General features: G+C 46.0%; 1 protein-coding gene across 1 annotated transcript in view; it reads right to left on the bottom strand.

Moving 5' to 3' along the window:
• Positions 1 to 2,310: 2,310 nt before the first annotated feature.
• The window catches only part of HEATR1 (HEAT repeat containing 1), a 51,640-nt gene continuing 31,451 nt past the window's right edge, over positions 2,311 to 22,499 (bottom strand). The window contains 22 exon segments of the mRNA XM_006895373.1: positions 2,311 to 2,399; positions 3,226 to 3,285; positions 3,288 to 3,333; positions 4,443 to 4,601; positions 5,172 to 5,326; positions 5,733 to 5,901; positions 6,009 to 6,113; positions 6,222 to 6,356; positions 6,467 to 6,625; positions 7,166 to 7,313; positions 8,201 to 8,490; positions 9,332 to 9,472; positions 9,981 to 10,104; positions 11,262 to 11,308; positions 13,103 to 13,266; positions 15,136 to 15,262; positions 17,034 to 17,264; positions 18,508 to 18,636; positions 20,495 to 20,616; positions 20,716 to 20,837; positions 21,412 to 21,555; positions 21,732 to 21,835. Of these exon segments, the coding sequence (XP_006895435.1) occupies positions 2,311 to 2,399; positions 3,226 to 3,285; positions 3,288 to 3,333; positions 4,443 to 4,601; positions 5,172 to 5,326; positions 5,733 to 5,901; positions 6,009 to 6,113; positions 6,222 to 6,356; positions 6,467 to 6,625; positions 7,166 to 7,313; positions 8,201 to 8,490; positions 9,332 to 9,472; positions 9,981 to 10,104; positions 11,262 to 11,308; positions 13,103 to 13,266; positions 15,136 to 15,262; positions 17,034 to 17,264; positions 18,508 to 18,636; positions 20,495 to 20,616; positions 20,716 to 20,837; positions 21,412 to 21,555; positions 21,732 to 21,835 (2,970 nt within the window).

Below are 22,499 nucleotides of genomic sequence, written 5' to 3'. Positions count from 1 at the left end.
TAAACAAGCTTGTATAATGTCTCTGGGCCTTCTCAGCCCTGGGGCACAGAATGAGGAAAAGCCATGACCAGCCCACTCTGCTCTTGCTCCAATGACGCTGGTCTCTTTAGTAACCCCACTTACCATCTGGCAGGTGTGCGTAAGTGCCTCCTGTAACAGTTAATGCGAATTGAGCATTTGCCAGTCAGCACTGCTGGAAGCTGGGGGGGGGTAGACCCAAGACCAGCAGAGCTTGTGCTCACCCAGGTTGAGAGATTGTGTTATCACTTCATAACCCATGTTTTGTCATAGCCTGTAATGGAAAAGGTTGATCTCAACGTACATCTGGTAATTTATTCTCTTTAGCATAATAAACATCTAGCTTTGCTAGCTAACAAAGCACAAACATGAAGGTAAGAAGCAATACAAACAAAAGAATTGCGTTGACACTGACTCGATGTCCAGCTACGTGCATTCTAGAATATTTGAGCAAAGGGTGAGTCAAAGGTCGGTATGTCCTTGCGCAGGAAACTTAAAGTACAGGCAGTGTGCAATCCACTTCCAGAACAATTTTAGTGTTAACAAAAAACATTGGGATATAAGAGCTAGAACACATTCACCAATTGAAAAATCCAGTGATAAGAGGCTAAGAAAGATAATGTTGCTTTCTCACATACAAAGCTTAACAGTTTGTCTTAACCTCTTGTCTAAAGATCTGCCCATCATCGTTAGTTGAGAGCAAAACATGGGTCTCCTTTTTAAGTGGTTAAATCAGACCTGTATCAGCAAGCTAAATGGTTAAATTTCTGTAATAGTTCTGTTCTTTGAAGTGACTTGGCAGAAATTCTGTGTAAAGCCCTTACAGGTCAGATCTTGTTAGGAGAAATTTCCAAGGTTTGGGAGCAGGGCAAGCTTAGATCAGCCAGATCTCTGGCACATGCAGTGTTCAGGCCGATTCTGCTAGCTTTAGAGACAAATTCAGAAGAGATTAGTATATTTGGAATAAATTAGCAGTATTTATTAGTATATTATCCATATATTAGAGAGAATACAATTGTCAGGCTCTTATTTTTAAAAAGTACTCTAGGGAAGGTGCTGGCCTTCCAGGTTAAACTGCCAAGCCTGAAGTGGCATTGAGGGCAGAAGCGCTGGGGTCTGCCTGTAGCAGGCACGAGGGCCCTGGAACCCTTGGCGTTTGTTTTTCCTTTAATGAAGACGTAAAGGCACTTGACTGTAGACTGTAGGCCATTCAGGAAAAAAGAAAATAGCACATTTGTGATGCTTTCTATAAACTTTAAACCCAAGTTTTCATTTTTTTGCTTTACATTAAAGTATTGCTAAGTCTTTTTAATAGAATAAATACAGAATCTTACGTGTGCTTTTTTTGGAGAAGCAAGCTAATTAATGAACTTTATTCAAAGAGAATTATACATTCCTAGCAAGCTAGATTAAATGTCTAGAGTAAGTCAGATTAAAGGTTTTCAAACCCAATTGTAAGCATTCTATGGGACAGTTTTTCAGATGCTTTGAAAAAAATAAAGGCAGATTTGTTTCATTTTGAGCTTTCCCCCTCCTGGCTTCATCTTGACACAGTACTAGTGATTATAGAACTTCAAAGTATTGGGGAAATAAACAGTCCTCCCTCCGCCTGCTCATGTCAGTAATTCTTGGTTAGCCCCTATGGAGACAGAATTTTTAGTCCTGGTGGGACCCTGGTGCAACCTCCCATTCCCAGGTCCTTCTGGGTCATCAGCCAAGTGGGGCTGCTTCCTAAGCAGCCGTCCTGCTCCTCCCCATCCTGGCAAAGGTGGAAGGAGAAGGGACACCACAGAGTCCATTCCCTTTAGGGGCACAAAGAATAGATTCAAATGGTATCGATCCCAGATGGAACATGAATAGCTCCAATTTTGTACAATAAAAGGTGTTATCTTTACTTATGATGAGCGAAGATGCTGATGTGGATGCCATGTATATATGGTACATTTCTCCCCAGGGTGAAGGCTTCCAATCTAAATGAGGCCCTTACTTAACTCTGGGTGCAGAATTAAACATGCCTGTGATCATAATAACTTTATTCAAAAAGATTATGTAAAATAAACAAACAAATACAGCAGCCTGTATAAAAACACCATCATTTACTGGTTTTGTAAATATGTACAATGGGGAGGAAGGGCTTGTGTGGCAACACAAACTAGAAGGGAATTCTGTAAAAAAGTGATTAAAGAACTTTAGTCCAAGTAGGGGTTTAGGTACCACCAAAAACATGGCACCTAAAATAAAAGGCAAAACCATCAAAGTTGCCTGAACAGTGCAAGACGCAGAAGCAGCATTTCAGAAGTAGCTCTGAAGCGGCTCGCCCAGGATCACCTCCAGCTGTTGGATAGTCTTTTGGCACTGATGCTCAACTTCTTCACATTCGTCTAAAAAGAATAAAAATAGATCAGAGTCTGCCTTCCTGCTTGTCTTGCTCTTAACAGCTTGCATTTCCCAGCAGTCATTACACGGAAAACATGGAACAAAGCACTTGAAGGACAGAAGGCACCAGAACCACCCTGAGGGCCCTCACACCCGGCTCAGATGCAGGCCCTGCCGGAAGCTGGTCACAAGGCCCCCGTTGTGACTACTGCAGCAGCGCCCACTGCCTCCTCTCCAGGGCGCACAGATGAGGAGGGCACAGACCCTGAGGGACATGGGGCCGTCAGCACAGCAGTGGTCAGTTCTCACTGCCCTGGGTCTGAGAAGTGCTCATGGTGGTGAGGGGCACGTGTCGGCAATGCAAAGACCTGGTCTAAGCCCAGTTCCTGCCGCTCACCAGCTGCACTGCTTTCATGAAATCATTTAATCCTGTTAAGCTGCTAATTTCCTGTTCGGTAAAGTAGGGTGAGCGGCCCTACCTCCTCTGAGAATGAAATGAGATCATCTGTAGGAAGCACCCCACAGGGATACCAAATCAAAACCAGGCATCATTAATGCATGTCCTATTGCCCCTGGATGGTATCCATCTAAAAATATTGATTACTATCGTTAAGACATACTATTAAACAAATTGAGATATAATAACCCCATTAACTGGGGACCAAGAGAATTTTATAAATGGGTGAGGTTAATGAGAAGACACCAGTCTATCTGCCGCACCCCCCTCTGCACTCCTCATGCTGTGCTCCAGGGCTCCCTGCCAACCCAGGGCACCCCACTACTGCCAGCGCTCTCCACACGGCTTTCCTGCAGTCCCTGCTCAGTGATTACCTTCCATCAGCTCTGCTAGGAACGGGATGGACTCGGGCAGCAGGACGATGTAATTCCCCCCAGCTTCTCGGCCATCGCCACCACAGTAATCAAGGCAGCAAATCGAACCTGGAGGGAGGACGAGCAGAGGTGGAATCCAGGGCTGGATGTGCCGTCTTAGAAACCAAGCTCCAGCCCTTATAAACTAAATGTTAATTCTCCTATTTCACACCCCTCTGTAAATGTTCCTCAGATTTAACAAGGGCACCTGTCTAATAGGATAACCTAGTAACACATGGAAACTCGAGGGTGTCTTCAAATTTCTCTGCATCACTACCCACCCTGGAGGAGGAGAAAACCCGGCCATGCTGTCCTGGGACAGCTAGGTGGGGGACTGTCCCAAGTGCTGGGTGTCTCCCCAAGACCTGTGTGAGGAATGCGAGCTCCCACTGGGAACAGCTCTGCATGAGAGGTCTGACCACTCCTCCCTCAGGTCGGGCTAGTTTATAGAATATATGGATGCTGCAAGGCAGCTGTTTAGAACCCACTTCTATCTATCTACTTGTGCTGAGTGAGGATGTTCTTGGTTAGCAAACAAAATAATACTCTATGATGACACATCTTGTGTACATGTGATGGCTTGTACTGAGAAATGTCTTGCCATTTCCCCATAAGCTTCAAGTGTTATTGCTGCATTGCAGATGCTTCAGGCTGTCTGGAGGTGCCTCTCCTGCGTTCTCTGGGGCCCTCTAACACTAAACATGGGGACAGACCTCCGGCTGACTGGTGGTAGATATGGACCTTCTCAGCCCTGACTTGGGAACAAGTTCTACTTAAAGACAGACTTCAGGATGGAGCTTGCCCACTCCCTGGGGTCTCCCTGCTCTGTTCCACCTCAGAACCACAGAGGACTCTTCTGTGGACTAAAGCACATCTCTGACAGAACTCTGAAACATAAACATCAGCTGCAAAACAAAAGGAACTGAAGTTTGTGCCATTCAAACATCCAACTGCTTGGAGAGAGTTTTGGTACTTTTGCCTGCTGCCTGGTGAGACGTTGCTGTTACTTATTTCTACCTTATAAGACAGACCCACAACTTGACACGCTCAGATGTCTGCCTAACATGGGAGCAGGGGTGTCCTTTTTTTCCTAGTTAGTTCCACCTGGTTACCAGATGCTGCCTATGGTGACAACAGCAGCACCGAGCTGTCTGACCCTTAGGTGGCCAGCTGCTGACCTTGGGTGAAGAGTCTCGTGTCTTCAGCAGGATCTGGTAGTTGAGAGGCTTCCACAGAGTGTCATCCGCCATGGCCACCGCAAACTGCCCGATACAGGGGACCAGGTGCTGTGTCACCCGCTCCTGGAACCGCTCTTCTCCCCCGAGCCTGTTTTCAAGCTGTGGGGGTAAGACAGACTCTGAGCCACGGGCTGTTTCCTGTGTGATGCCTCCAGAGCTGTACAGCCCCTGGGGCAGGACTGTCCGTCCTGAGAGGCACAGTGTGTCTGGGCGGGCATGATACAAACAGTCGGCCCTGGCTTATGATGACGGCAGCATCACAAGGCAGACAGACAGTCCAGAAGCCTCTAAAGTATGTTTACCGCCTTCTGGGACCCCTAAGGGCTTAACTGTACGGGCTTCCAGAACTCCTTCTCAAGAGCGGAACATCACAGACAAGTTCCTTCAGAAAGGAGCCAAGCTCTAAAGCATTCTTAAGAAAGGTAATCAAAATTTTATAAGACCTTATATCATGTCTCCATTAAAAAAAAAAAAGAATTTCAGTATGAAGTTGAGTTAAATTTGTGAGAAATCAATTTTGAAGTGCAAACAAAACATCATTAAGAATATTCAGTAGCTTTGAAGGCTCAAATCCGATGGCTGGCCAGCCACTGTCTGCAGACAGGGAACGTGGAGATGTGCCAGCGAAGGGCTAGCTTGCTCGGGAGATGGGATAGCTGTGGTCATTACCTGATCTACCAGGGGTGACAGCAGCGCCTCCGCTCGCTCTTTACTCAAAAAGTTCTGAGTGTCAAAAAGGAAGATTTTGTGTAAACAGTTCAAAATAAGCTGCAGCAGCAAGCAACACTTCTCAGGGTCATTTTCAGAATCAAAAAACGCTTCGTCTGTGAACAGAGGAAAATCAGATGGTGAGGCATGCATATCCAGTGTTACCAGGCAAGTGTGTCTGTGATGATCTAGGGATCCTGCCAGCCCCAGATGATGTGCTTCTGTGAGAGGTAGGACTTCAGGGCCAATTGCAGAGTTAAGCTCCCTCAACTGCCAAGTGGGTGGTTAACTAGCTTTAGAGAATTAACCAATTCTAATGCTTCAGAGTTTCTTCCAATGACCTAACATTACTAATCATTCATGTAATCGCTCCCCCCCCCCCCCCGCAGGGCAGTAATACTATGCTTGCTGACTACGAGGTAACAGCTGACCCCCACTAGTCTCCTCCCTGAGCACCCTGTCCGCCCTTATGCGCTCCCTGTAAACACATCAGTGAGCCAGTGACCCTGCATAGCCACACACCTGTTTTGGAGATGTTCACCTGGTTTAAGGTGTCAGCAAAAGGCTTTACCAGATGCCCAGCAAACAGGGTGAAGAGACCTTTCAGCTTGTCGGCAATGTGATCTGCCAGGTTGTAAAACGTCAGTAGCCTGTCTCTGGGGGCACCCTCGGTCTTGGCCCAGTCAAACAACTGAAAAGACAAAGTGGTGTTGGCATCTTCCACACCAGGCAAGTTCTGCCGTGACGGCAAAGTGTGTGTTCACATCACACACGGGAAGTACGAAAGACACGGCTGACCTTGAAGAACAGGGGCCTGAAGGAGACTTCTGAGAGCTTCACCACCATGGCCACCAGACAGTCAACAATGCAGTCTTCCGTCTTCCCAACTTCTTTCAGATCGTGCTGCAAACAGAAGAATGGACATAGGAGCCAGAGCACAGACATCTCACTTTAAATGATCTTCAGTAACAGGACCCTTGGGGGGGGTCTTAGGGGTGGAAAAGAGCTGACCTCTGAGTGCTGTGCCCTGAAGTCCAAGGCCTCTAGGAAAAATGAGGCGAGCTGAGCCTGGTGCGCAGCCAGTACGTCCTTCTTCATGACCCCGAGGTGCTCACGCAGGATGCTCATGAATGGGCCCAGGTGGTCCTGCAGCGACATAAGGACACGTGAGTGTGGCCCTTGGCCCAGGAGGCAGCCCACGCTCCCCAAGTGAAAGCTCATGCGGCCCTGCCCGCCACAACCCCACACGGCCCTACCTTCCAGTGCTTCTCCATCTGCTTGTAGGTGTTGCTCATGGCTGGCAGTAAGACGCGAGGTGACAGGGTAGTCGCCAGTGTCTTCTTCAGAGAGGAGAGGCGGACGTGGGCCTGCGACGTGACCCCCATCCCACTGGTGACCTTCTCCAGATGGATCACCTACAGGATTGTGGACAGCTGGGTCACGGCCAGGGCTTCCAGACCCTTCCAGAAGAGCTAAGGCCCAGGACTGTGACAAGGGTCCGTACAAGGCAGTTCAAAGTCCCCAAACTACAGACAGCAAGTGACAGTGACAATGGTCGTGTGAAGACAAGAGAGCAAGGCGGCCTCCGTGCGTGGCAACCATGCGTCACAGGACAGGAATCCTGGTGAGACACACCTTAGGGCTCAAAACTCTGACATCACAAAGACTGAGTGAACACGTGTTTCCATGGAAGCACTCTACCCACTCAATGTCAAAGGTCTCAGTGGGAGAAATGCGATCCCATATGCCCTGCAGTCTTGGAAGAGATTCTCAGTGTCAATGGCCTCCGCATGAATGTCATGAGTGAACACTGGGGACAATGGGAGAAGCCAGTACCACATGTTTTATAAAAGGTGAACATCTCAGAACTAAGAGTCTCCCGTGAGAATGTGCTGCTGGCCATTTTCCCTCTCCCACACCCCCTCAAGCCAGACACTGTGGTTCTCAGGGCCCACCTGCAACAGGACTCCCTCGAGGTAGGGGCTGATGAAGTGAGGGAGGGTCTCCACAACCTTCTGCAGTGCTGCCAAGGCACTGAGCAGGTAGACGTCACCCGAGGCCTCGCAGATGCCCTTGAGCGTCGCCAGCAGGGATGGCATCAGGCTGGAAAGACAGAGCGGAGCGTTAGGGCGGACGGAGCAGAGAAGACTGCAGGACAGATGGAGCAGAGACTGCAGGGTGGAGAGGAGTTCGTTGTGAAAACTCCAAACAAACAAACTGCCATCACACAGTGCGCCTCATAGTTTACAAAGCTCTGCTACACCTCTGTTAGCTGCCTTCTAGCAAACTCTCAATTCACGAGGACCCTATGTGATATTTCTACAGTCCGCACATTAGTGATGTTCAAGATAATAACAAGGTCCATCAAGTCATGGACGCGTGGTCCGTGTCAAGCGCTTGACATTCACTGTCCTACCACCACCCCACAAGGCAGAGGTCAGACCCCTGGCGGGTGGCAAAGCCAGCCTAGCCCAAAGCTGCAGTTAGTGAGACATCAGAGGCAAGGCTGAGCCACGGTCCCCTGACTTCTGAAGCTCTGGCACTGTCTAGGGGGATCAGCCCCTCACTAAAGAACGGTACTTCCTGCTTCCCAATTACAGCAATCAGTGGGTGCAAAAACCACCAGAAGATACATAAGAATGTTCTTTTTCAGTTGGAAAAAAGATTAATTCTTTAATAATGAATTTAATGGTATCAACTCTACTCAGAAGTAATCATTAAATAAATTTAAAACCCCAACACTGCTGCTAAGCAGGTTCTGGCTCCTACCGACCCTCCGCTGGGTTTCTGAGGCTGTAAAGCTTTACAGGAGGAAACAGCTGGAGGATCTGAACTACCAACCTTCCAGGGAGGAGCCTGATGCATCACACACTACCCCACCAGCGCAGTTTCTTCTCGGAGGTAAACACAATCACTGAGTGATGACTCTGGTACGTGCACGACAGCCCCAGGCCACCCTACACTCCCGCGTCCCGCCCCCGGCCGAGTACCTGGGCAGCTGGGAAATGGCCAGCGCTTCCAGGGTGGTGGTCACCTCTGCGATGCACAGCAGGGCACTGCCCAGGACGTTCTTCTCCTCCTTAGATTGTGGAGCGATCAGTTTCACGGCACTGCTCAGCACGGGGATAAATGGATCTGGGTTTTCGGCACCAAAGTTCTTACACAAAAGCTTTAGGGTGTACAGAGCTGCCTGCCTGTTTATCGCTTGTTCTTCCACCTTTTTCTTTTTATGCTGCACGATGCCCAAAAGGACTGGAATGAGTTGTAGGAACTGGCGTACCTGAAGAGGACCGTCAAAAGCCCAGATCATTAAAGCCATTCAAACACTACTTAATTCTCTACCTTCTCCGGCCGAGACCCTGCCAGCAGAGGGTCAGCTCCAGAGCCCACAAGGCACCCACAGGTGCTCTCTATCTGCTTCAGTTACTCTAGCTGAATACATGTACGCGCTGAGGAACATTCACTTTATAGAAACATTCTGTAAAAGAGGGTTAAGGTTATGCTAAAGTTAAGGCAATGAATGGCGGTCTGAAGTAATTTAAGAATTCCACTAAGCTGAAATTCCATTCAAAGAACTTTTAGTAGCGGTCAAAGAAACAAATACAAGCACACACCTATTCACGGAAGCATTATTCACAACAGCCAAGAGCTGGAAACAACTCAGTGTCCATTAAAGGATGACTAAACAAGGACCCCAAGGCACATGCACACAGTGGAGTCTGTGCAACACCACAGAAGAACTATTCACAAAACACTGCATCCAGTGGACAGGATCCTGAACAAAGTCGGTCAGAAAAGGACGACTATAGCATAGAACCGCTGTTAAGGATCATTTTTAGATGCTGAGTGCCATCAAGTCTGAACTGACTGGTAGCTGACCTCCAGCAGGTTTTCAGAGGCTGTAAATCGCAGGGGAGAAGGTCCATTTTTCTCCTGCACAGTAGCTGGTGGATTCAAACCGCTTGCCTTTGAGATTGCAGCTCAGCTTCTTACCACTAGGCCACTACGACTCCCTCTTCAGATGGCTGCACCTCAACTTTCAGATGCTGCATGGGCGGAAGGCCAGGAAGCAGCCTCACACAGTGCGCCAACAGAGATGCTGGTGTGCGGCATTCACTTACCGTCGTCTTGTTCCACCCCGCGTTCTGCTGCAGCTTGTTGTTCAGCAGATCCAGCGCTTTCCGACGCACGGAGGCCAGAGGGTTGCCCACCAGGCCCTGGATGACAGGGATGAATGTTTCTGTGGGCAGCAAGGCATTGACCTGTAGGGCAGATTCATAATGAAAAAGACGACCTTCAACTGGAATGAGAGCCGACTTCTCTTCAGCTCACCCCTCCCAGGCCCCGGCGTTGTTCTCACACCCTCCCTCCCTCTCTGACGCTCACTGTATCCCTTCAGGCACATCACTACCTTCACAATTTGTTAGGAATAAAGTGACGTAAGAGACTGCTAAGGCCATCCAACCACTCAACTCACCATGATTTAACTACTGTTCTCAAGGTCGAAGCCATGGAATATGCCACATAATATTCTATGTTAAGTGGAGTACCACGGAGTGTATTAGTTTAGAACACATTTATTGAGGCATATGTTCTTCTAATTAGGGACACTTTTTTTCCCCAGACAAGGTTACTTCTACTCATCAAGCTAAGCTGAACTTCCTTATAAATGACTACTAACTTTATTTTTAAAACCTATGGCTAAGCAATTCACAGTGACATAAAAATCAGCAAAGAAACAAGAATTAAAGAGCGAAGCAGGACACCTACCTTGTCTAACATGTCATAAGCTTTGCTCAGGAGAGCCCTCCAAAACTTCACGGTCAGCTTATCTGCGTTTTTCTCCATGGACTGGGCCACAGCATTGATGTAGCCCAGCACGGTTTCCAGCAACCTAAAACCAAGCAGATTTGCTTTGTGAACAGCAGTTGCAGGGATCAGCAGCGGGCTCGAAAGTGTCAGAGAACGTGAGGATGGCACAGGAAGACAGGCTCACGCCTGTTGTTTATAGGTTCACTGTGGGATGTACTCAACACCTAACAACATGTTGTCATGGACTTATGAACTGGAAACTAATTCATTAATGTGCTGCGGCAGCCATAAGAGCCCTGAAAATGGACCATCTTTCCAAGGTTGAAATGAACTTTTTGATCTCTTTTGGTTTTACTTAATCTTGCTTAGTTTGATCTATTTTTAGCAGATATCACCCTAAAACATGATAGCACAGGAAAGGGCTATTGATCATGCACATAATTTTGTGTATGTGTGTGTGCGCGCGTGCGTGTGTACGTGTGGGCATGTATGTCTATAACACGTGTGATGACATTCTGACCAACAATTTTTAGTGACGTATGTACAGCTGGGCTTTTTCAGTTCGCCTGTATTCCATTCCTGATGGTTCTCATACACATCAGCTAAACAGTATTACTTACCTCCAACACGTGGTAAATCTGTGGAACAATTTATTGTATTTACAAGCTTATGAAAGTCATGTTGGTGAATTTTCTTTATGTTATCCTCTCATTTGTTATGAAAATCAAAGTAGGAGTTATTTAAAACAAAATTAATAAAAGTCAATTTCAGTATAAGAGACTGGCAGAATTTTAAATTGACTGTTAAACAGCTAAACTTGCAAGCTTATTTTGTTATAAAGGCCATAACATATTCTTTTCATAGAAAATATGGTCTATAGTAAAAATCTTGGTACCCTGAATCCAAAATATGATTTTATAATCCAGTTCGTCTCAATCCATTAAAAGCACATATGCTGTATTTGCAAACAATCACTAACAGAGACACATTCAAAACGAGGAGACAGTGGTTAACTGTGGCACACACAAAGGTAGAAAGCTCACATTTATGGGATATCCTCTGGAATATGTGAGTAACAGGAGGAGGGGCCTCATATGTAGACTCTTAGAGCTGAGGGCCCTTGCATGTCTCAATTGTGCCGACTCTGGGCAAAGGGAATTCTGACTACTACTCTTACAGTGTTTCTTTAAGTCTGAAAGGATTTCCAAGCAAGATGTTAAAAAACCCACTCCTACATACCTTTGTTCAAAGCCTTTCAGAACCTGAGCGCCACCACTTTCAACCACCTGTTTGTAAAAAGAAATTATTAGAACAGTGTGGAAAGTGGGAAGAGAATATGGAAATACCAGTCAAGGGAACTGTTGCACTGAAATTCATCGAACATTACACGCTTCAATTCTCATAGCAACTTTTTACTGGCAGTTAATCACACAGATTAAATCCCAAGCATCCACACAATTGTGTAGTAGCTCTGTCACGTCACTAACAACCTTCCATTTGGAACAGGAGTCCTGGTGACATCCACAGTCCCCAGTGAGCTGGGCTGCTGACCCACAGGCTGTGTCTCTTGGGCAACCTGGACCCACCAGCAGCTCTGCAGGGGAAGTAAGGGTGATTCCCACCCACTCCCTCTTCAGTCTCAGAAACCGCTGGAGGGTCGGCTATGAGTCAGTTCTGACTTGATGGCAATGGGTTACACCCGAGTTAAGTAACTGGATCACCCTTCTCAGGCTCAGTATATGGTCTCAATGCTCCGCGTCCTGATTCCAGTCCATTCTCTGATGACCCCACTCCACAGTGAGCACTGTCTTCCTGAACCTGCTGTTAAAATGCTTTACGCATCATTTGGTAGCACATTTTGTCTGGTAATATTCTCCTTCTGAGATTGATCCATGAGATGTATGTTGCTCATCCATTTTATCTGAAGACACCATTGTCTGGTATCCAACACAATACATTCATCCAGTGACCTCTGATGTATTCATAAAGGTTAATCTCCATTTTTATTAACAAGACCAAAGAAAAAAAACAAAACTCTAAAAAGCAAACCCCTTCTATGTGTCTCCTTAAGCATCCAGGTAGTTTCTGATCTAATCCAGAAATAGGGGAGCAGGGACAGAACAAGGACTGGAGCAAGGCCATCCCGAAGAGACACTGCCAAGTACATTTCCAAAAAGCCTGCCCCAATCAGTTCACACACCGGGCACTGGGCACAAGAGTGACCACGTCACAGACGCTTGCCACTTCCTGCTGTTAACGACACTGAGGTTTATGCCAATTAATAAAGACATCATGGTGTTGTCTCATCCATTTCCCTGGTTCCTAAACAACAACAATAGCAACATCCCAAAAAGCCTCAGCAGCACTGAGCAGATTCTGGCTCGGTGAGCCAGCGGACAGCAGAGACCTGCCCCACAGGGATCGGATCCCAAGGTCGTTAATCCTGCATGGAAGTGGACAGCTGCATCCTTCCCTGTGGAGTGGCTGGGCTTAACCACTGACCTTTTGGTTAGCAGCCAAATGCCTTAACAGTGCCATCAGAGCACCCTTCCCAATCGCCAGGAAGGTGGAACTTTTGTCATGTATTAATCAACAACTTTTGACTCCCTTTCACTGAATTCCATCTTTGCCAGTTCTAATGAAAACCAAAGTATTCTGGTTATATACACAATATGTATCTTCTCTGCTTTTACATTTTTAAGAAATTTTATACCCCTCTCTGCTCATAATGGCGTTTCCCTTTCAAACAATTCAGTCTCAACTCATTGCCGTCGACTTGGAACTGACTCATAGCTGACCTTCCAGTAGGTTTTCAGAGGCTGTACATCGCATGAGCATAGACTATTCATCTTTTTCCCCATGCACTGCTCATGGATTTGAACAGCATGCCTTTGGGTTGACAGCATAGCTCCTTAGCACTAGGCCAATAGAGCTCTGTATTTTCCCATAGAACTTCTAAGTGTTGATTTTCCTGTTTAAGTCTCCCTAAGACATTTATCAAGCATTTTTACTTATTTAAAACACAGTTACTTTATAAAAATAAAATAGTTTTAGGATACACATGTTTATGCAAACAGTACCTTTTTGATAAAGTGATTGGAAGCCAGGAGCTGTGACATGAAGGAGACTGACAAGAACTTAAAATGCCGCAGCTGCTTGCTCGTGTGAGCATCCACATTGAAAACCTGCAGCATTTCTCCATGGGGCTTGCTCTTAGTGCATCCTGGTTTGGGAGGAGTGTGATCTGAAAGATAGCAAGAAACTAAGTCCTCTCACCCAGAATCCTCAGCACAGATACATATGAAATGTGCTTTCAAGTGCAGCAGCTTAAAGGGACACCATTTTCAGAAGGAAATGAGTGATTTTATCACACAACTTTCCCTCTAAATTAATAGTGGAATTGCTTCTGACTAATTATTAGGATAGAAAATGGTGAAGACAGATGATTACAACCAAGGCACGTGGGACAAGCAAGCGAGGACAGGGAGGGACCACAGGGACCACCATCATCAGGGACGCTCAGACATCTCCTGGGCGCTGGGCCGTGAGGAGGGCTCTATCTCTAAAGGTCCTAGGACATCAGCCTGCAGACAGATGTAAGATGCACTGGACGCAGAAGGGTGTAGGAGCAACAACTGGGAGGGAGGCCAAGGCCAGCCGCCAAGCACAACCATCTCAGGGATGATTCCACACAAAGATCCTTTTCCCATTCTGGTGACCACACACCTTTCCAGCCTCATCCCACTGCAGACTGCAGCCTGAGACAAGCTTGTCAAACAGGACTGACGGGGCAGAGAGAACCATTCTGTGCTGCCCTGAAACCCCGCCTCTTCACGACTCCATACCTAACACACTCAGATGCTTCCCTTCAAAGGTGGAGAGCACAGACCGGCCCTTTCCTCATAGTATCAGGGCAGCTTACAATCAGGACTCGAGACAGCCAATCTTTACATTGCAGTCACCACTGCACAGTGTTTAAGTGTCAAGAAAGAACGGAAAGGTCAGTGGTTCAAACCCACCAGCTGCCTCTGTGGACAAAGATGTGCCACTCTGTTTCCTAGAGACTGAGGCCAGGCAACCCTATGGGGCAGTTCTGGCTTGTCCTATATTCCCATTCTAAGTCAGAAGTGACTTGGTGACGGGATAGCTCACTGTGGTACTTCTGCCCACTGCTTTTTGTGTAAATGTCTTCACAAGTATTTTAGTAAGAACTTCTGGCAAACTTAATGTCTTTATTAAATGTCCCTTGCTTCATATTTGGAAGCAGGAGGGGCATTCACTTCCTAAACAACATGCCTCCAGAAACGCTATGAACTCTGATTAATGCTGATAGTTATAGAAAGGTTTCGGAGTTTTTGTTCACAGGGTTGCTATAAGTTGTGCTTGAGTGAAAGGCAATCATCAACAACAACTTCATATTAAAATCCCCATGAAGACATTTACATGTAAAGAGAAAAAAAAATTGAATTTAAAAACAGTCACAAGTAGTAGCAGTCAAGAACTCAAATGAAGTCAAATCCGCTGCAAAAGTGCTAAAAATCCCACAGATACTCCTTTTAGGACTACAGTGTGCCTGAGTCAAGGCACGGTATTTTCAGTCACTTTATATGCTGTGAAAGCTGGGAGAAGAAAGACTAAACAGTCGATGCACTTATTGATCTAAGAGCTGTTGAGCTGGCAAAGAATAAGGATGTCAAACAGAACAAACAAATCTGCGTTGGAAGAAGAATAATCAAGATGCCTGTGGGAATCAGGACAGTAAGACTTGGCCTCACATACTTTGGACATGTTATCTGGAGGGACCAGTCCCTGGAGAAGAACGTAATTTTTAATAAAGCAAACGGTCAGTTAAACAGAGGAAGACTCTCCATGAGGAGACTCCCACAGAAGCTGGAGATCAGACACAGTAATACTTGTGGACTTAATTCTGTTGTACGTGGTTGTGATGAACTGGAGCAGACTCAGTGTTAATTAATTAACCGTGAGCTAACTCAAATTGTTAACATCTGAGCCACTACAAACCCTCCACAAATAAACCACTATGGATTTATTTGTTTAAAAGTCTACCACAACTTGGGTTCATGTGTGATTGTGCCGAGTAAGGACTGCTAACCTTCCTTCTCCTCTGGCAGCTCGGTTAGATACTGGAGGATGGTCATCAAACTCTGGACTTGATGCTGGACGTTGAATTCACAACAGACAGAAATCCAGAACTCAGTGTCTGCCTCCAAAACTGCATCCTGTGTGGAGAGAAGAGAAAGGGCAGTATTACAGCAGCCACCTGAGAGGCTGCTGAGTGAGTCCAAATATCTCAAGACATTCCGTCCATGGAAAGCCACAGCACAGGGTCCCTTAGGGTCACAAGCTTCACCAGGTGAGTAACTGACATGGTGCTCTTTACACAAGAGGCATTTTATGAGGATTATGAGGGTAGCATCCTTATATATTTGCACTGTAATTACTAACTGGATGGAATAGTGATTTTTTTGCACAGGTAACACAGTGTACTCCATTTTCTTTTTCTTTGCAACTCTTGCACTATGTGCATTGTGTGTGTATTATTTACATGGCTGTGCTATTTAGTATACTGAAAACGTTAGTATACTAGTTTACTTTAGGGCGCTCTGGTGGTTCAGTGGCTAAGGAGCTGTGCTGCCACCCCAAAGGCAGGAGGTTTGATTCCACTAGCTGCTCCAAGGGAGAAAGTTGGGCATTCTCTTCCCACATAATTGACAGTCTCTGAAAGCCGGCCAGAGGGTCAGCTGGGTTGGTGAGTTCTGACCTGAGGGCAACGAACTCATCAGGGATTTACTGAGTTGGTGTAAACAGATCTACTCTGAGGAGCCTGGGTGGCATCATGTGGTACATGGTGGGCTGCTGACCAAAAGGTCGGCAGTTAGACTCCACCAGCTTCTCTTTAGGAGAAAGAATGGTGGTCTCCCCCTGCAAATTCACAGCCACAGAGACCCAACAGCGTCTCACCACGAGCCAGAATCGACCGGACAGCAGGGGGAGAGGTCCTCAAAACCGCAGTGCTGTCTAGTTAAACTCGACCCCTTCGCTGACCCTCCAGGGTGTTTTTTTGGGAGGCTGTGGATCACACAAGTGCACACTGCCCATCTATTTCCAGATTATTCTGAACCAAAAGGGGCTCGTTTGGGTCAGCAGCACGACTCCCTGGGTTCTACATCACCTGGCTTCCTGGGCTGGGTCTTCTTTGGACCTGTTATCAGAGGGGCCAGTCCCCAGCGAAAGACATCATGCTAGGTCAAGGGAGGATCATCAAAGAGGGCGATCCTCAATGAAATGGACAGACACGATGGCTGCAGCCAGGCGTGTGAAGGGCACAGACTGTGAGTGTGACAGGATGGAGCTATTGTGCTGGGGCTACTATGAGGAGAGCTGCCTCCACCCCAAATACCTACCACGACCCCACAGTGGGACCAGGGCTCATCTACACACAGCCCTCACCATGTGTAGCTTCCTGCGTCAGCTGATGTCAGTGATGCCGACACCACATTTACCAAAACAGTGTCTTCACAATCACCCTCAAGAGACCCCATAGATTGCATCACAGTCCCATCCTGCTGGGCCTGAACATGGAATCGCCCAACACAGCAGCAGACCAGCTGCTTCAATGTCAGGTCACCCACAGAAGACATTCAGACTATTCAGTGTTGGGGACCCTGAAGGTAATTTCAAGAATGCTTAAAGAAACCCAAAATAACAAAACAAGCCAGATAGGGCTATGAGCAGTGGTTACAAATGTACATGTGGCATCCCCAGCTCCATGTGCCATGTGGAGAAGATCACAGACTGGTGAGACGCTCCGCGTGCGACAGTGGGACATTCCCAGTATGACAGGGTGACACTCCTGGTGTGATGTGACAATCCCAGTGTGGTGGTGACACTCCCGATGTGACGCCCCTGGTGCTATGATGTGACACTCCTGGTGTGAAGCTCCCAGTGTGACACAGATGCATCCCGTCCCTGCCCGCCCCTCACACTGACCTTCTCCCCACAGCTGGCCGTCAGCACTGTCTTGGTGACGTACTGCTCAAAGAGCAGCAGGAGCAGGACCCAGAGGAACTTCTCCGCACCCAGGGTGTCAACGAGCTGTACGAGGATGGGCAGGCGCCGGTGCTCAGGGACATGGGGCAGGGCGTCCACAAAAACGCCCACGACCTTCACCACGATCTCCTCGATGTTCCGTGTCACCTCCTGAGACGTGCCACTGTCGGACTACAAACAGCAAGGAAGAGCAAGTGAGGACAGGGGCCGCCACAAAACGAGGTGCAGAGCACCTGCACTAGAATTTTAAGAAGCAACAAACACGTTATCACAGGAACTGAAACAAGCAAAGACCCAGCAATATGGGTCAATGAGGACCCATTCTGTTGCAGTACCATTAGATCCTTAAGGAAAAAAGAATTATAAGCTGTGAGCCCTGCCCTACAGAAGGTTTCTGGTATGTAAAAAGTAAGGTAGACAGGTGGAGAGACGCAACAGGCAGTGGGCAGCAGGCACGGCCAAGCTGGACTTGTGGCCCTGACAGTCTGTGAGGGTCACCCAGATCCACCAGGTCTCATGGGCCCTGGCGAGAACAGGCACAAAAGTGAGAGCAGACAGCAGCCCAGGCCAGTGGCCCCGGTACTTACAGAAGAAAGTGAAAAAATTTACTCTGATGTTGGTTTTAAATTGTTAAACACAAATACAAGTACCTGCATTTCCCACGCCCACCTCCACTCTGCTCTGAAAATCAAGGACGTCACACTGTGCACACGGTGCCCATTCCCAGCCAGAGCCTCTTCTCAGCCTGTGCTTGGCTGCCTCACTGGGCAAACGCCATCCTTCTGCTTCTGGTCAAGAATTACCCACACTGCTATCTAAGTTGCCGCCACACATACTTAGGCCACTGGCACTTGCCAAACAAAATCAGACTTTTTTCCTTTTTATGCATATGTCCTGTACTAACCACTACTAGATGCAGATTCCTAGAACCTAGATTTAAAGGAGAAGGTCCACGATAATTACATGCTGTACATGGTATCCCAGTAACAGCTGACCGTGTCAGAGAAGATTAACCACATAAGTTAGAAACAAAAAACTCGGTGAGTGCCAATCTAGCTGAGGAAGAAACTACTTCTGAATTTGCTGTTAGGACTCTGAAACGGTCCTGAACACTACAAAAATGCCACAAAAGAACATTACCATGAAATTGATGCAATGTTCTGAAATATACAACAAAAGTAAATTCACTGTCAGGATTATAAGAAACTTGCACATGTCTTAAAGCACAGGAGAACCAGCTGTCTGTGTTTACTTGTATTCCTGGGAAACATTATTTTCATTACTGCTTCCTAAGGTAATGATTCTAAAATTTAGGCAGTACAAGTACCTGAGACTGCCCTACTGACTTTTAATACTGCTTATTTGCTTTCCTAAAAACAAAAAACATGCCAGTAAAGTGATAAGCACAGCTTACCTGAATAAGAGCAGGAATCACCATTTTCACTGTCTTGTTAATAACCTGAAAACTGTAAGCGTCATCCAGGCGCATGACATTGGCTCCCATAAATGTAAAGATAGACATGATGTTGTGCAGAACTTTATCCTGAAGGGAAACAAAAATACACCAATTCATATTTTCACTTAAAACTTGCCAAGTAGTAATGATTCATTATAACAATAAAAAGGAAAATGGAAGAAAAAAAAAGTGATACAGAACTTTAAAATGTCTTTTCTAAAGATAAATAAATGGCAAATAAACACATGAAAATATGCTCAAAGCCACTGATTACTAAGGAAATAAATCAAAGATTTGTTCACACCCACAGGGATGGTTATTATCCAAAAGATGCAAAACTGTTAAGTGTGGTGGGCTGTGCAAAAATGTGAACATTCATCCATTACTGGTCAGAATGTAAAATGGTGCAACCATTCTGGGAAAGAGTAGGACAGTTTCTTGAAAAGTTAGATATAAAGTTAGCCAAGGCCCCAGGAATTCCCCTCCTAGCTGAAACCTGTGGTGTAGCAGTTCTACTGCTCAAACTGGCCTTCTCGGGCCACTGACTCTGGCTTTCACCACATGGTTGAGTGAACAGGGTGTGAGTCTATCTACCAGGGGATTGGTCAGTTTGGTCACTGTGCCAGATGGAATCTAAACAGGCTCAACAGCAGAAATGAGGAATCTCACCACCAGCAAGAAACAGGCAACAGAGAACGCACGCATCCTTCAGGGCCACTGAGGTTGGGGCCTTCAGGAGCAGAAGCCACAGTTGAGAGCCAGAGACCAGATGCTAGACAGGACTGACGTTGGGACTGCTGCCCCATAGAACGACATCCCAGGATTTACCGAAGCTTGCTAAAGGACTGGAGGGAGGGAAGGCATCACTGGCAGGACTCAGAGAGATCTGTAACACTGGCTTAAAGCCACAAGGCTGGAGGCTGAAGGGACTGCAAGCTTCAAAAGCTGCCCAGACTGAGAGAGTGTTTCCTGTTGCCCACCTGAATTACAACCTGTTAACTTCCATTCTAAACCCTGTAGCTCGAAGCATCCAGTCCATGAGAAAACAAGGTATGATTCAGGCTACAATTTGGCTAAATCTTAAAAACACATCAAGTAAAAAAGCTAAGTACAAATAGCTTTTCATCACACACTGTATGATTCCGCTTCTGGGAAATGTGCACAATCAATTCATGTGGGCAGGAAGCATGCCACGTAGTGTGGAATGAGGATGGACTTTTTAAAGCTATCAAAGGCACTTTAAAAGGATGAATTTTATAGTGTATGAATTCGATTTCAATTTGAAAACGGCAAAGTATCTGTGATCTTTAACTGTTTCTGATGAGCAACTGCTTTGAGAACTATGAACTTCTTCCAAGTGAGAAAAAAAATTCATAAACATAATATTGAACTTTTGCTCAAATGCTCTCTAGAGCACACAATGAACCCATGTTCTAAATCTCCGATATGAAAATAGTTTAAATCTATTTTAAAAAATCTTAAATCTTTTTTAGAAGTGACATGATTTGTTTACATGAAGTAGTTTAAAATCAAAGAGCTTTAAGTTACTGCTATTTAGAAGCATCAGTTACCGAAAGGTGTCCAATCTTTCAGAATGAGGATTAGTGGGGTATGATATTCCCCCCTAAAATATTTTAATACCTGCTACAACCTACTAGTAGACGATTAGGTGATACCAGCACAGCACTGAGTGCTAACCCTGCTGGCCAAGCCAATCCTCACCACAATCTTATCACGACATTTCTACTATTCCCACTTTATAGGATGGAAACCAAGTTTGGCAAGATCAACGAGCTCCTATGTCCCACCATCAAGACACAGGGTTGTTATTTTTACCCAGTACTGTAGGTTTATCATTCACGGAATTTATACCAGTAGGTGTCTCTGATTCCAAGAAAGAAAATGTCTGAAATTTCTGCTTGAGTATCAACTCATTAACACTTACAGGAAATATACCAGCAACGGTCCCCAGGAGTAAGAGGGCATGGTGGTGGGTCTGGGGCATCTCAGAAAGGCGGATACACTGGACTATCAATTCCACATTGAATTTTTCTTCATCAAGAACATCTACAGAGGTGAGGGGGGAAAAAACCCAAGGTGTAAGTGGCAGGTACACACACAGGATACTCAAGGTAGATTGTTTCATCCTTCCATCCAAAGATCTACCTTTTGGTATTTTGCCACCATCTGGAGAGAGCTTCTGGCAGATGTTAAGCAGACAACTAAGAATTAATTGCTTGGTGTATTCCATATTACTTCCCTGTTCCAATGGCATCGGCTCTAAACACCTTCAGACACCACAGAAAAGAGAGAAGACAAAGTGAAAAAGTTAGGATACAATTTCAGTGCCCCATCCTGACCACTGTTCACAATTCCACTCAAGGAAGGAGTAACTACAGTGCTAGTAACAATGCTCTACAGCGGCCAGAGTACTTGCCACACAGGCGAGCTCAATGACCTCTCTATTATACTTTCTATCAGCCTACATGGAAACTTTAGCACAAAGACACCAAGAAGCCCTTTGTTTTAGAAGCACACAGTCACAAGCCAGTGGCACAGTCTAGAGCTACACAGCAGGTATCACAAGTTACAATGCCCCCAAGAGGGGATACAGTCTTCTCTGGGTCATGATACTCTAATTCAAGCAGAAAAGGAGAGAAGGTCACCTCTTAGCCAATAAAGAATACAGACCAGCATGGGACACTCGCAGTTAGCCCCCAAAACTGTTCTTTGAATCACAATTCTTAAACAACTCCAATGTATAAGGAACAGACAAATAGCAAGTATGATGGAAAGAGGATGTTGAATGAGGTAAGGAATGGACATCCCTTTCTCTCACCAACAGAAGCCAGGGGTGTCTACCTTGAAAGCAGGTTGAAGAGAGTTGGGATCAGTCTCTCAGGGCCTTTGAGCTTCTTCTTGTGCTGCAGCAGTTCCAGGATTAGCGTCACCCTCTGCCAGGAGAAGTCTCCCGCCTCCTGAGCTGATTCTGGGTCCTGTGGTTTTCTAGAAAAAGTTGGAAAAGCAAACACTGTAAGTTAAATCAAAACCACTGCTCTTTTATCAGGCCAAAGTGCCGGACATGAGAAAGTGAAGGCAGCCTCCCAGCCCCACTAGAGCCCCAGCCCCAGCCCTGGCCCCAGGGGCGACCCAGACTCATACTGCACCAGGTGGGGCCTTACTTCTGCTGCATTCTCTGCCGCCTGGTTTGCTGAATGGTGCCTAGGGATTTAACTTTATCTGGTGGCTCCAGCTCAGTCCTGATTTGTTCTGCGTTAACTGAAATCTGCGATGAAAAAGCCAGGACAGAGAGCAATAGACAGTGATTAAAAGAAACACAATGGGGGGACAAAGTAAATAAAAAAAAAGAAACACAGTAACAGCAATGTCTCCACCTATTTATTTTTTGTAGTTTACTTTAAAAGTATCTTCAACACTGATAAAAAGAAAAAAGGGGTAGATTAAATAAACATGCTAACACTGAGAACTGTGAAAGCTGAATACTCCGCCTTCTCCACACTATTTTCTATTTTTGTGAATGTGTTTTCCTAGAAAACTTTCCTCAAACACTTCCCTAAGTGCCTACTCTGACAGATAAATAACATTCAATATGTAGATAAAAGCAATCTCAATTCTACCATGTTTGTCAATAAACAAGCATTTAAATTATGCTGTTGTGATAATGTGCTATCTACTCTTTCCAACGTTTACATGAAACAGGCAGCTCCCACATCATGAGCTCAATCCAGACACACACACACACAAATGCGTAAACACCTTCTACCTAATTAAAGTTACTGAATATTTCAAGTCATAAAATGAAGACTTTTGATTGTACATCTTTCTATGATCAACTTTTCCGTGATTCCTGTGAATGTTAACAGATCAGTTTTAAAAAAGTGTTATAACCTGGAGGAGATTTAAGAACACGCACTATATAGAACCACCTT

This window comes from Elephantulus edwardii, unplaced genomic scaffold, assembly GCF_000299155.1.
Source record: "Elephantulus edwardii isolate Elephantulus edwardi_28Jun2011 unplaced genomic scaffold, EleEdw1.0 scaffold00166, whole genome shotgun sequence".
Taxonomy (NCBI): domain Eukaryota; kingdom Metazoa; phylum Chordata; class Mammalia; order Macroscelidea; family Macroscelididae; genus Elephantulus; species Elephantulus edwardii.
This window is presented reverse-complemented; position numbering and strand designations above follow the sequence as displayed.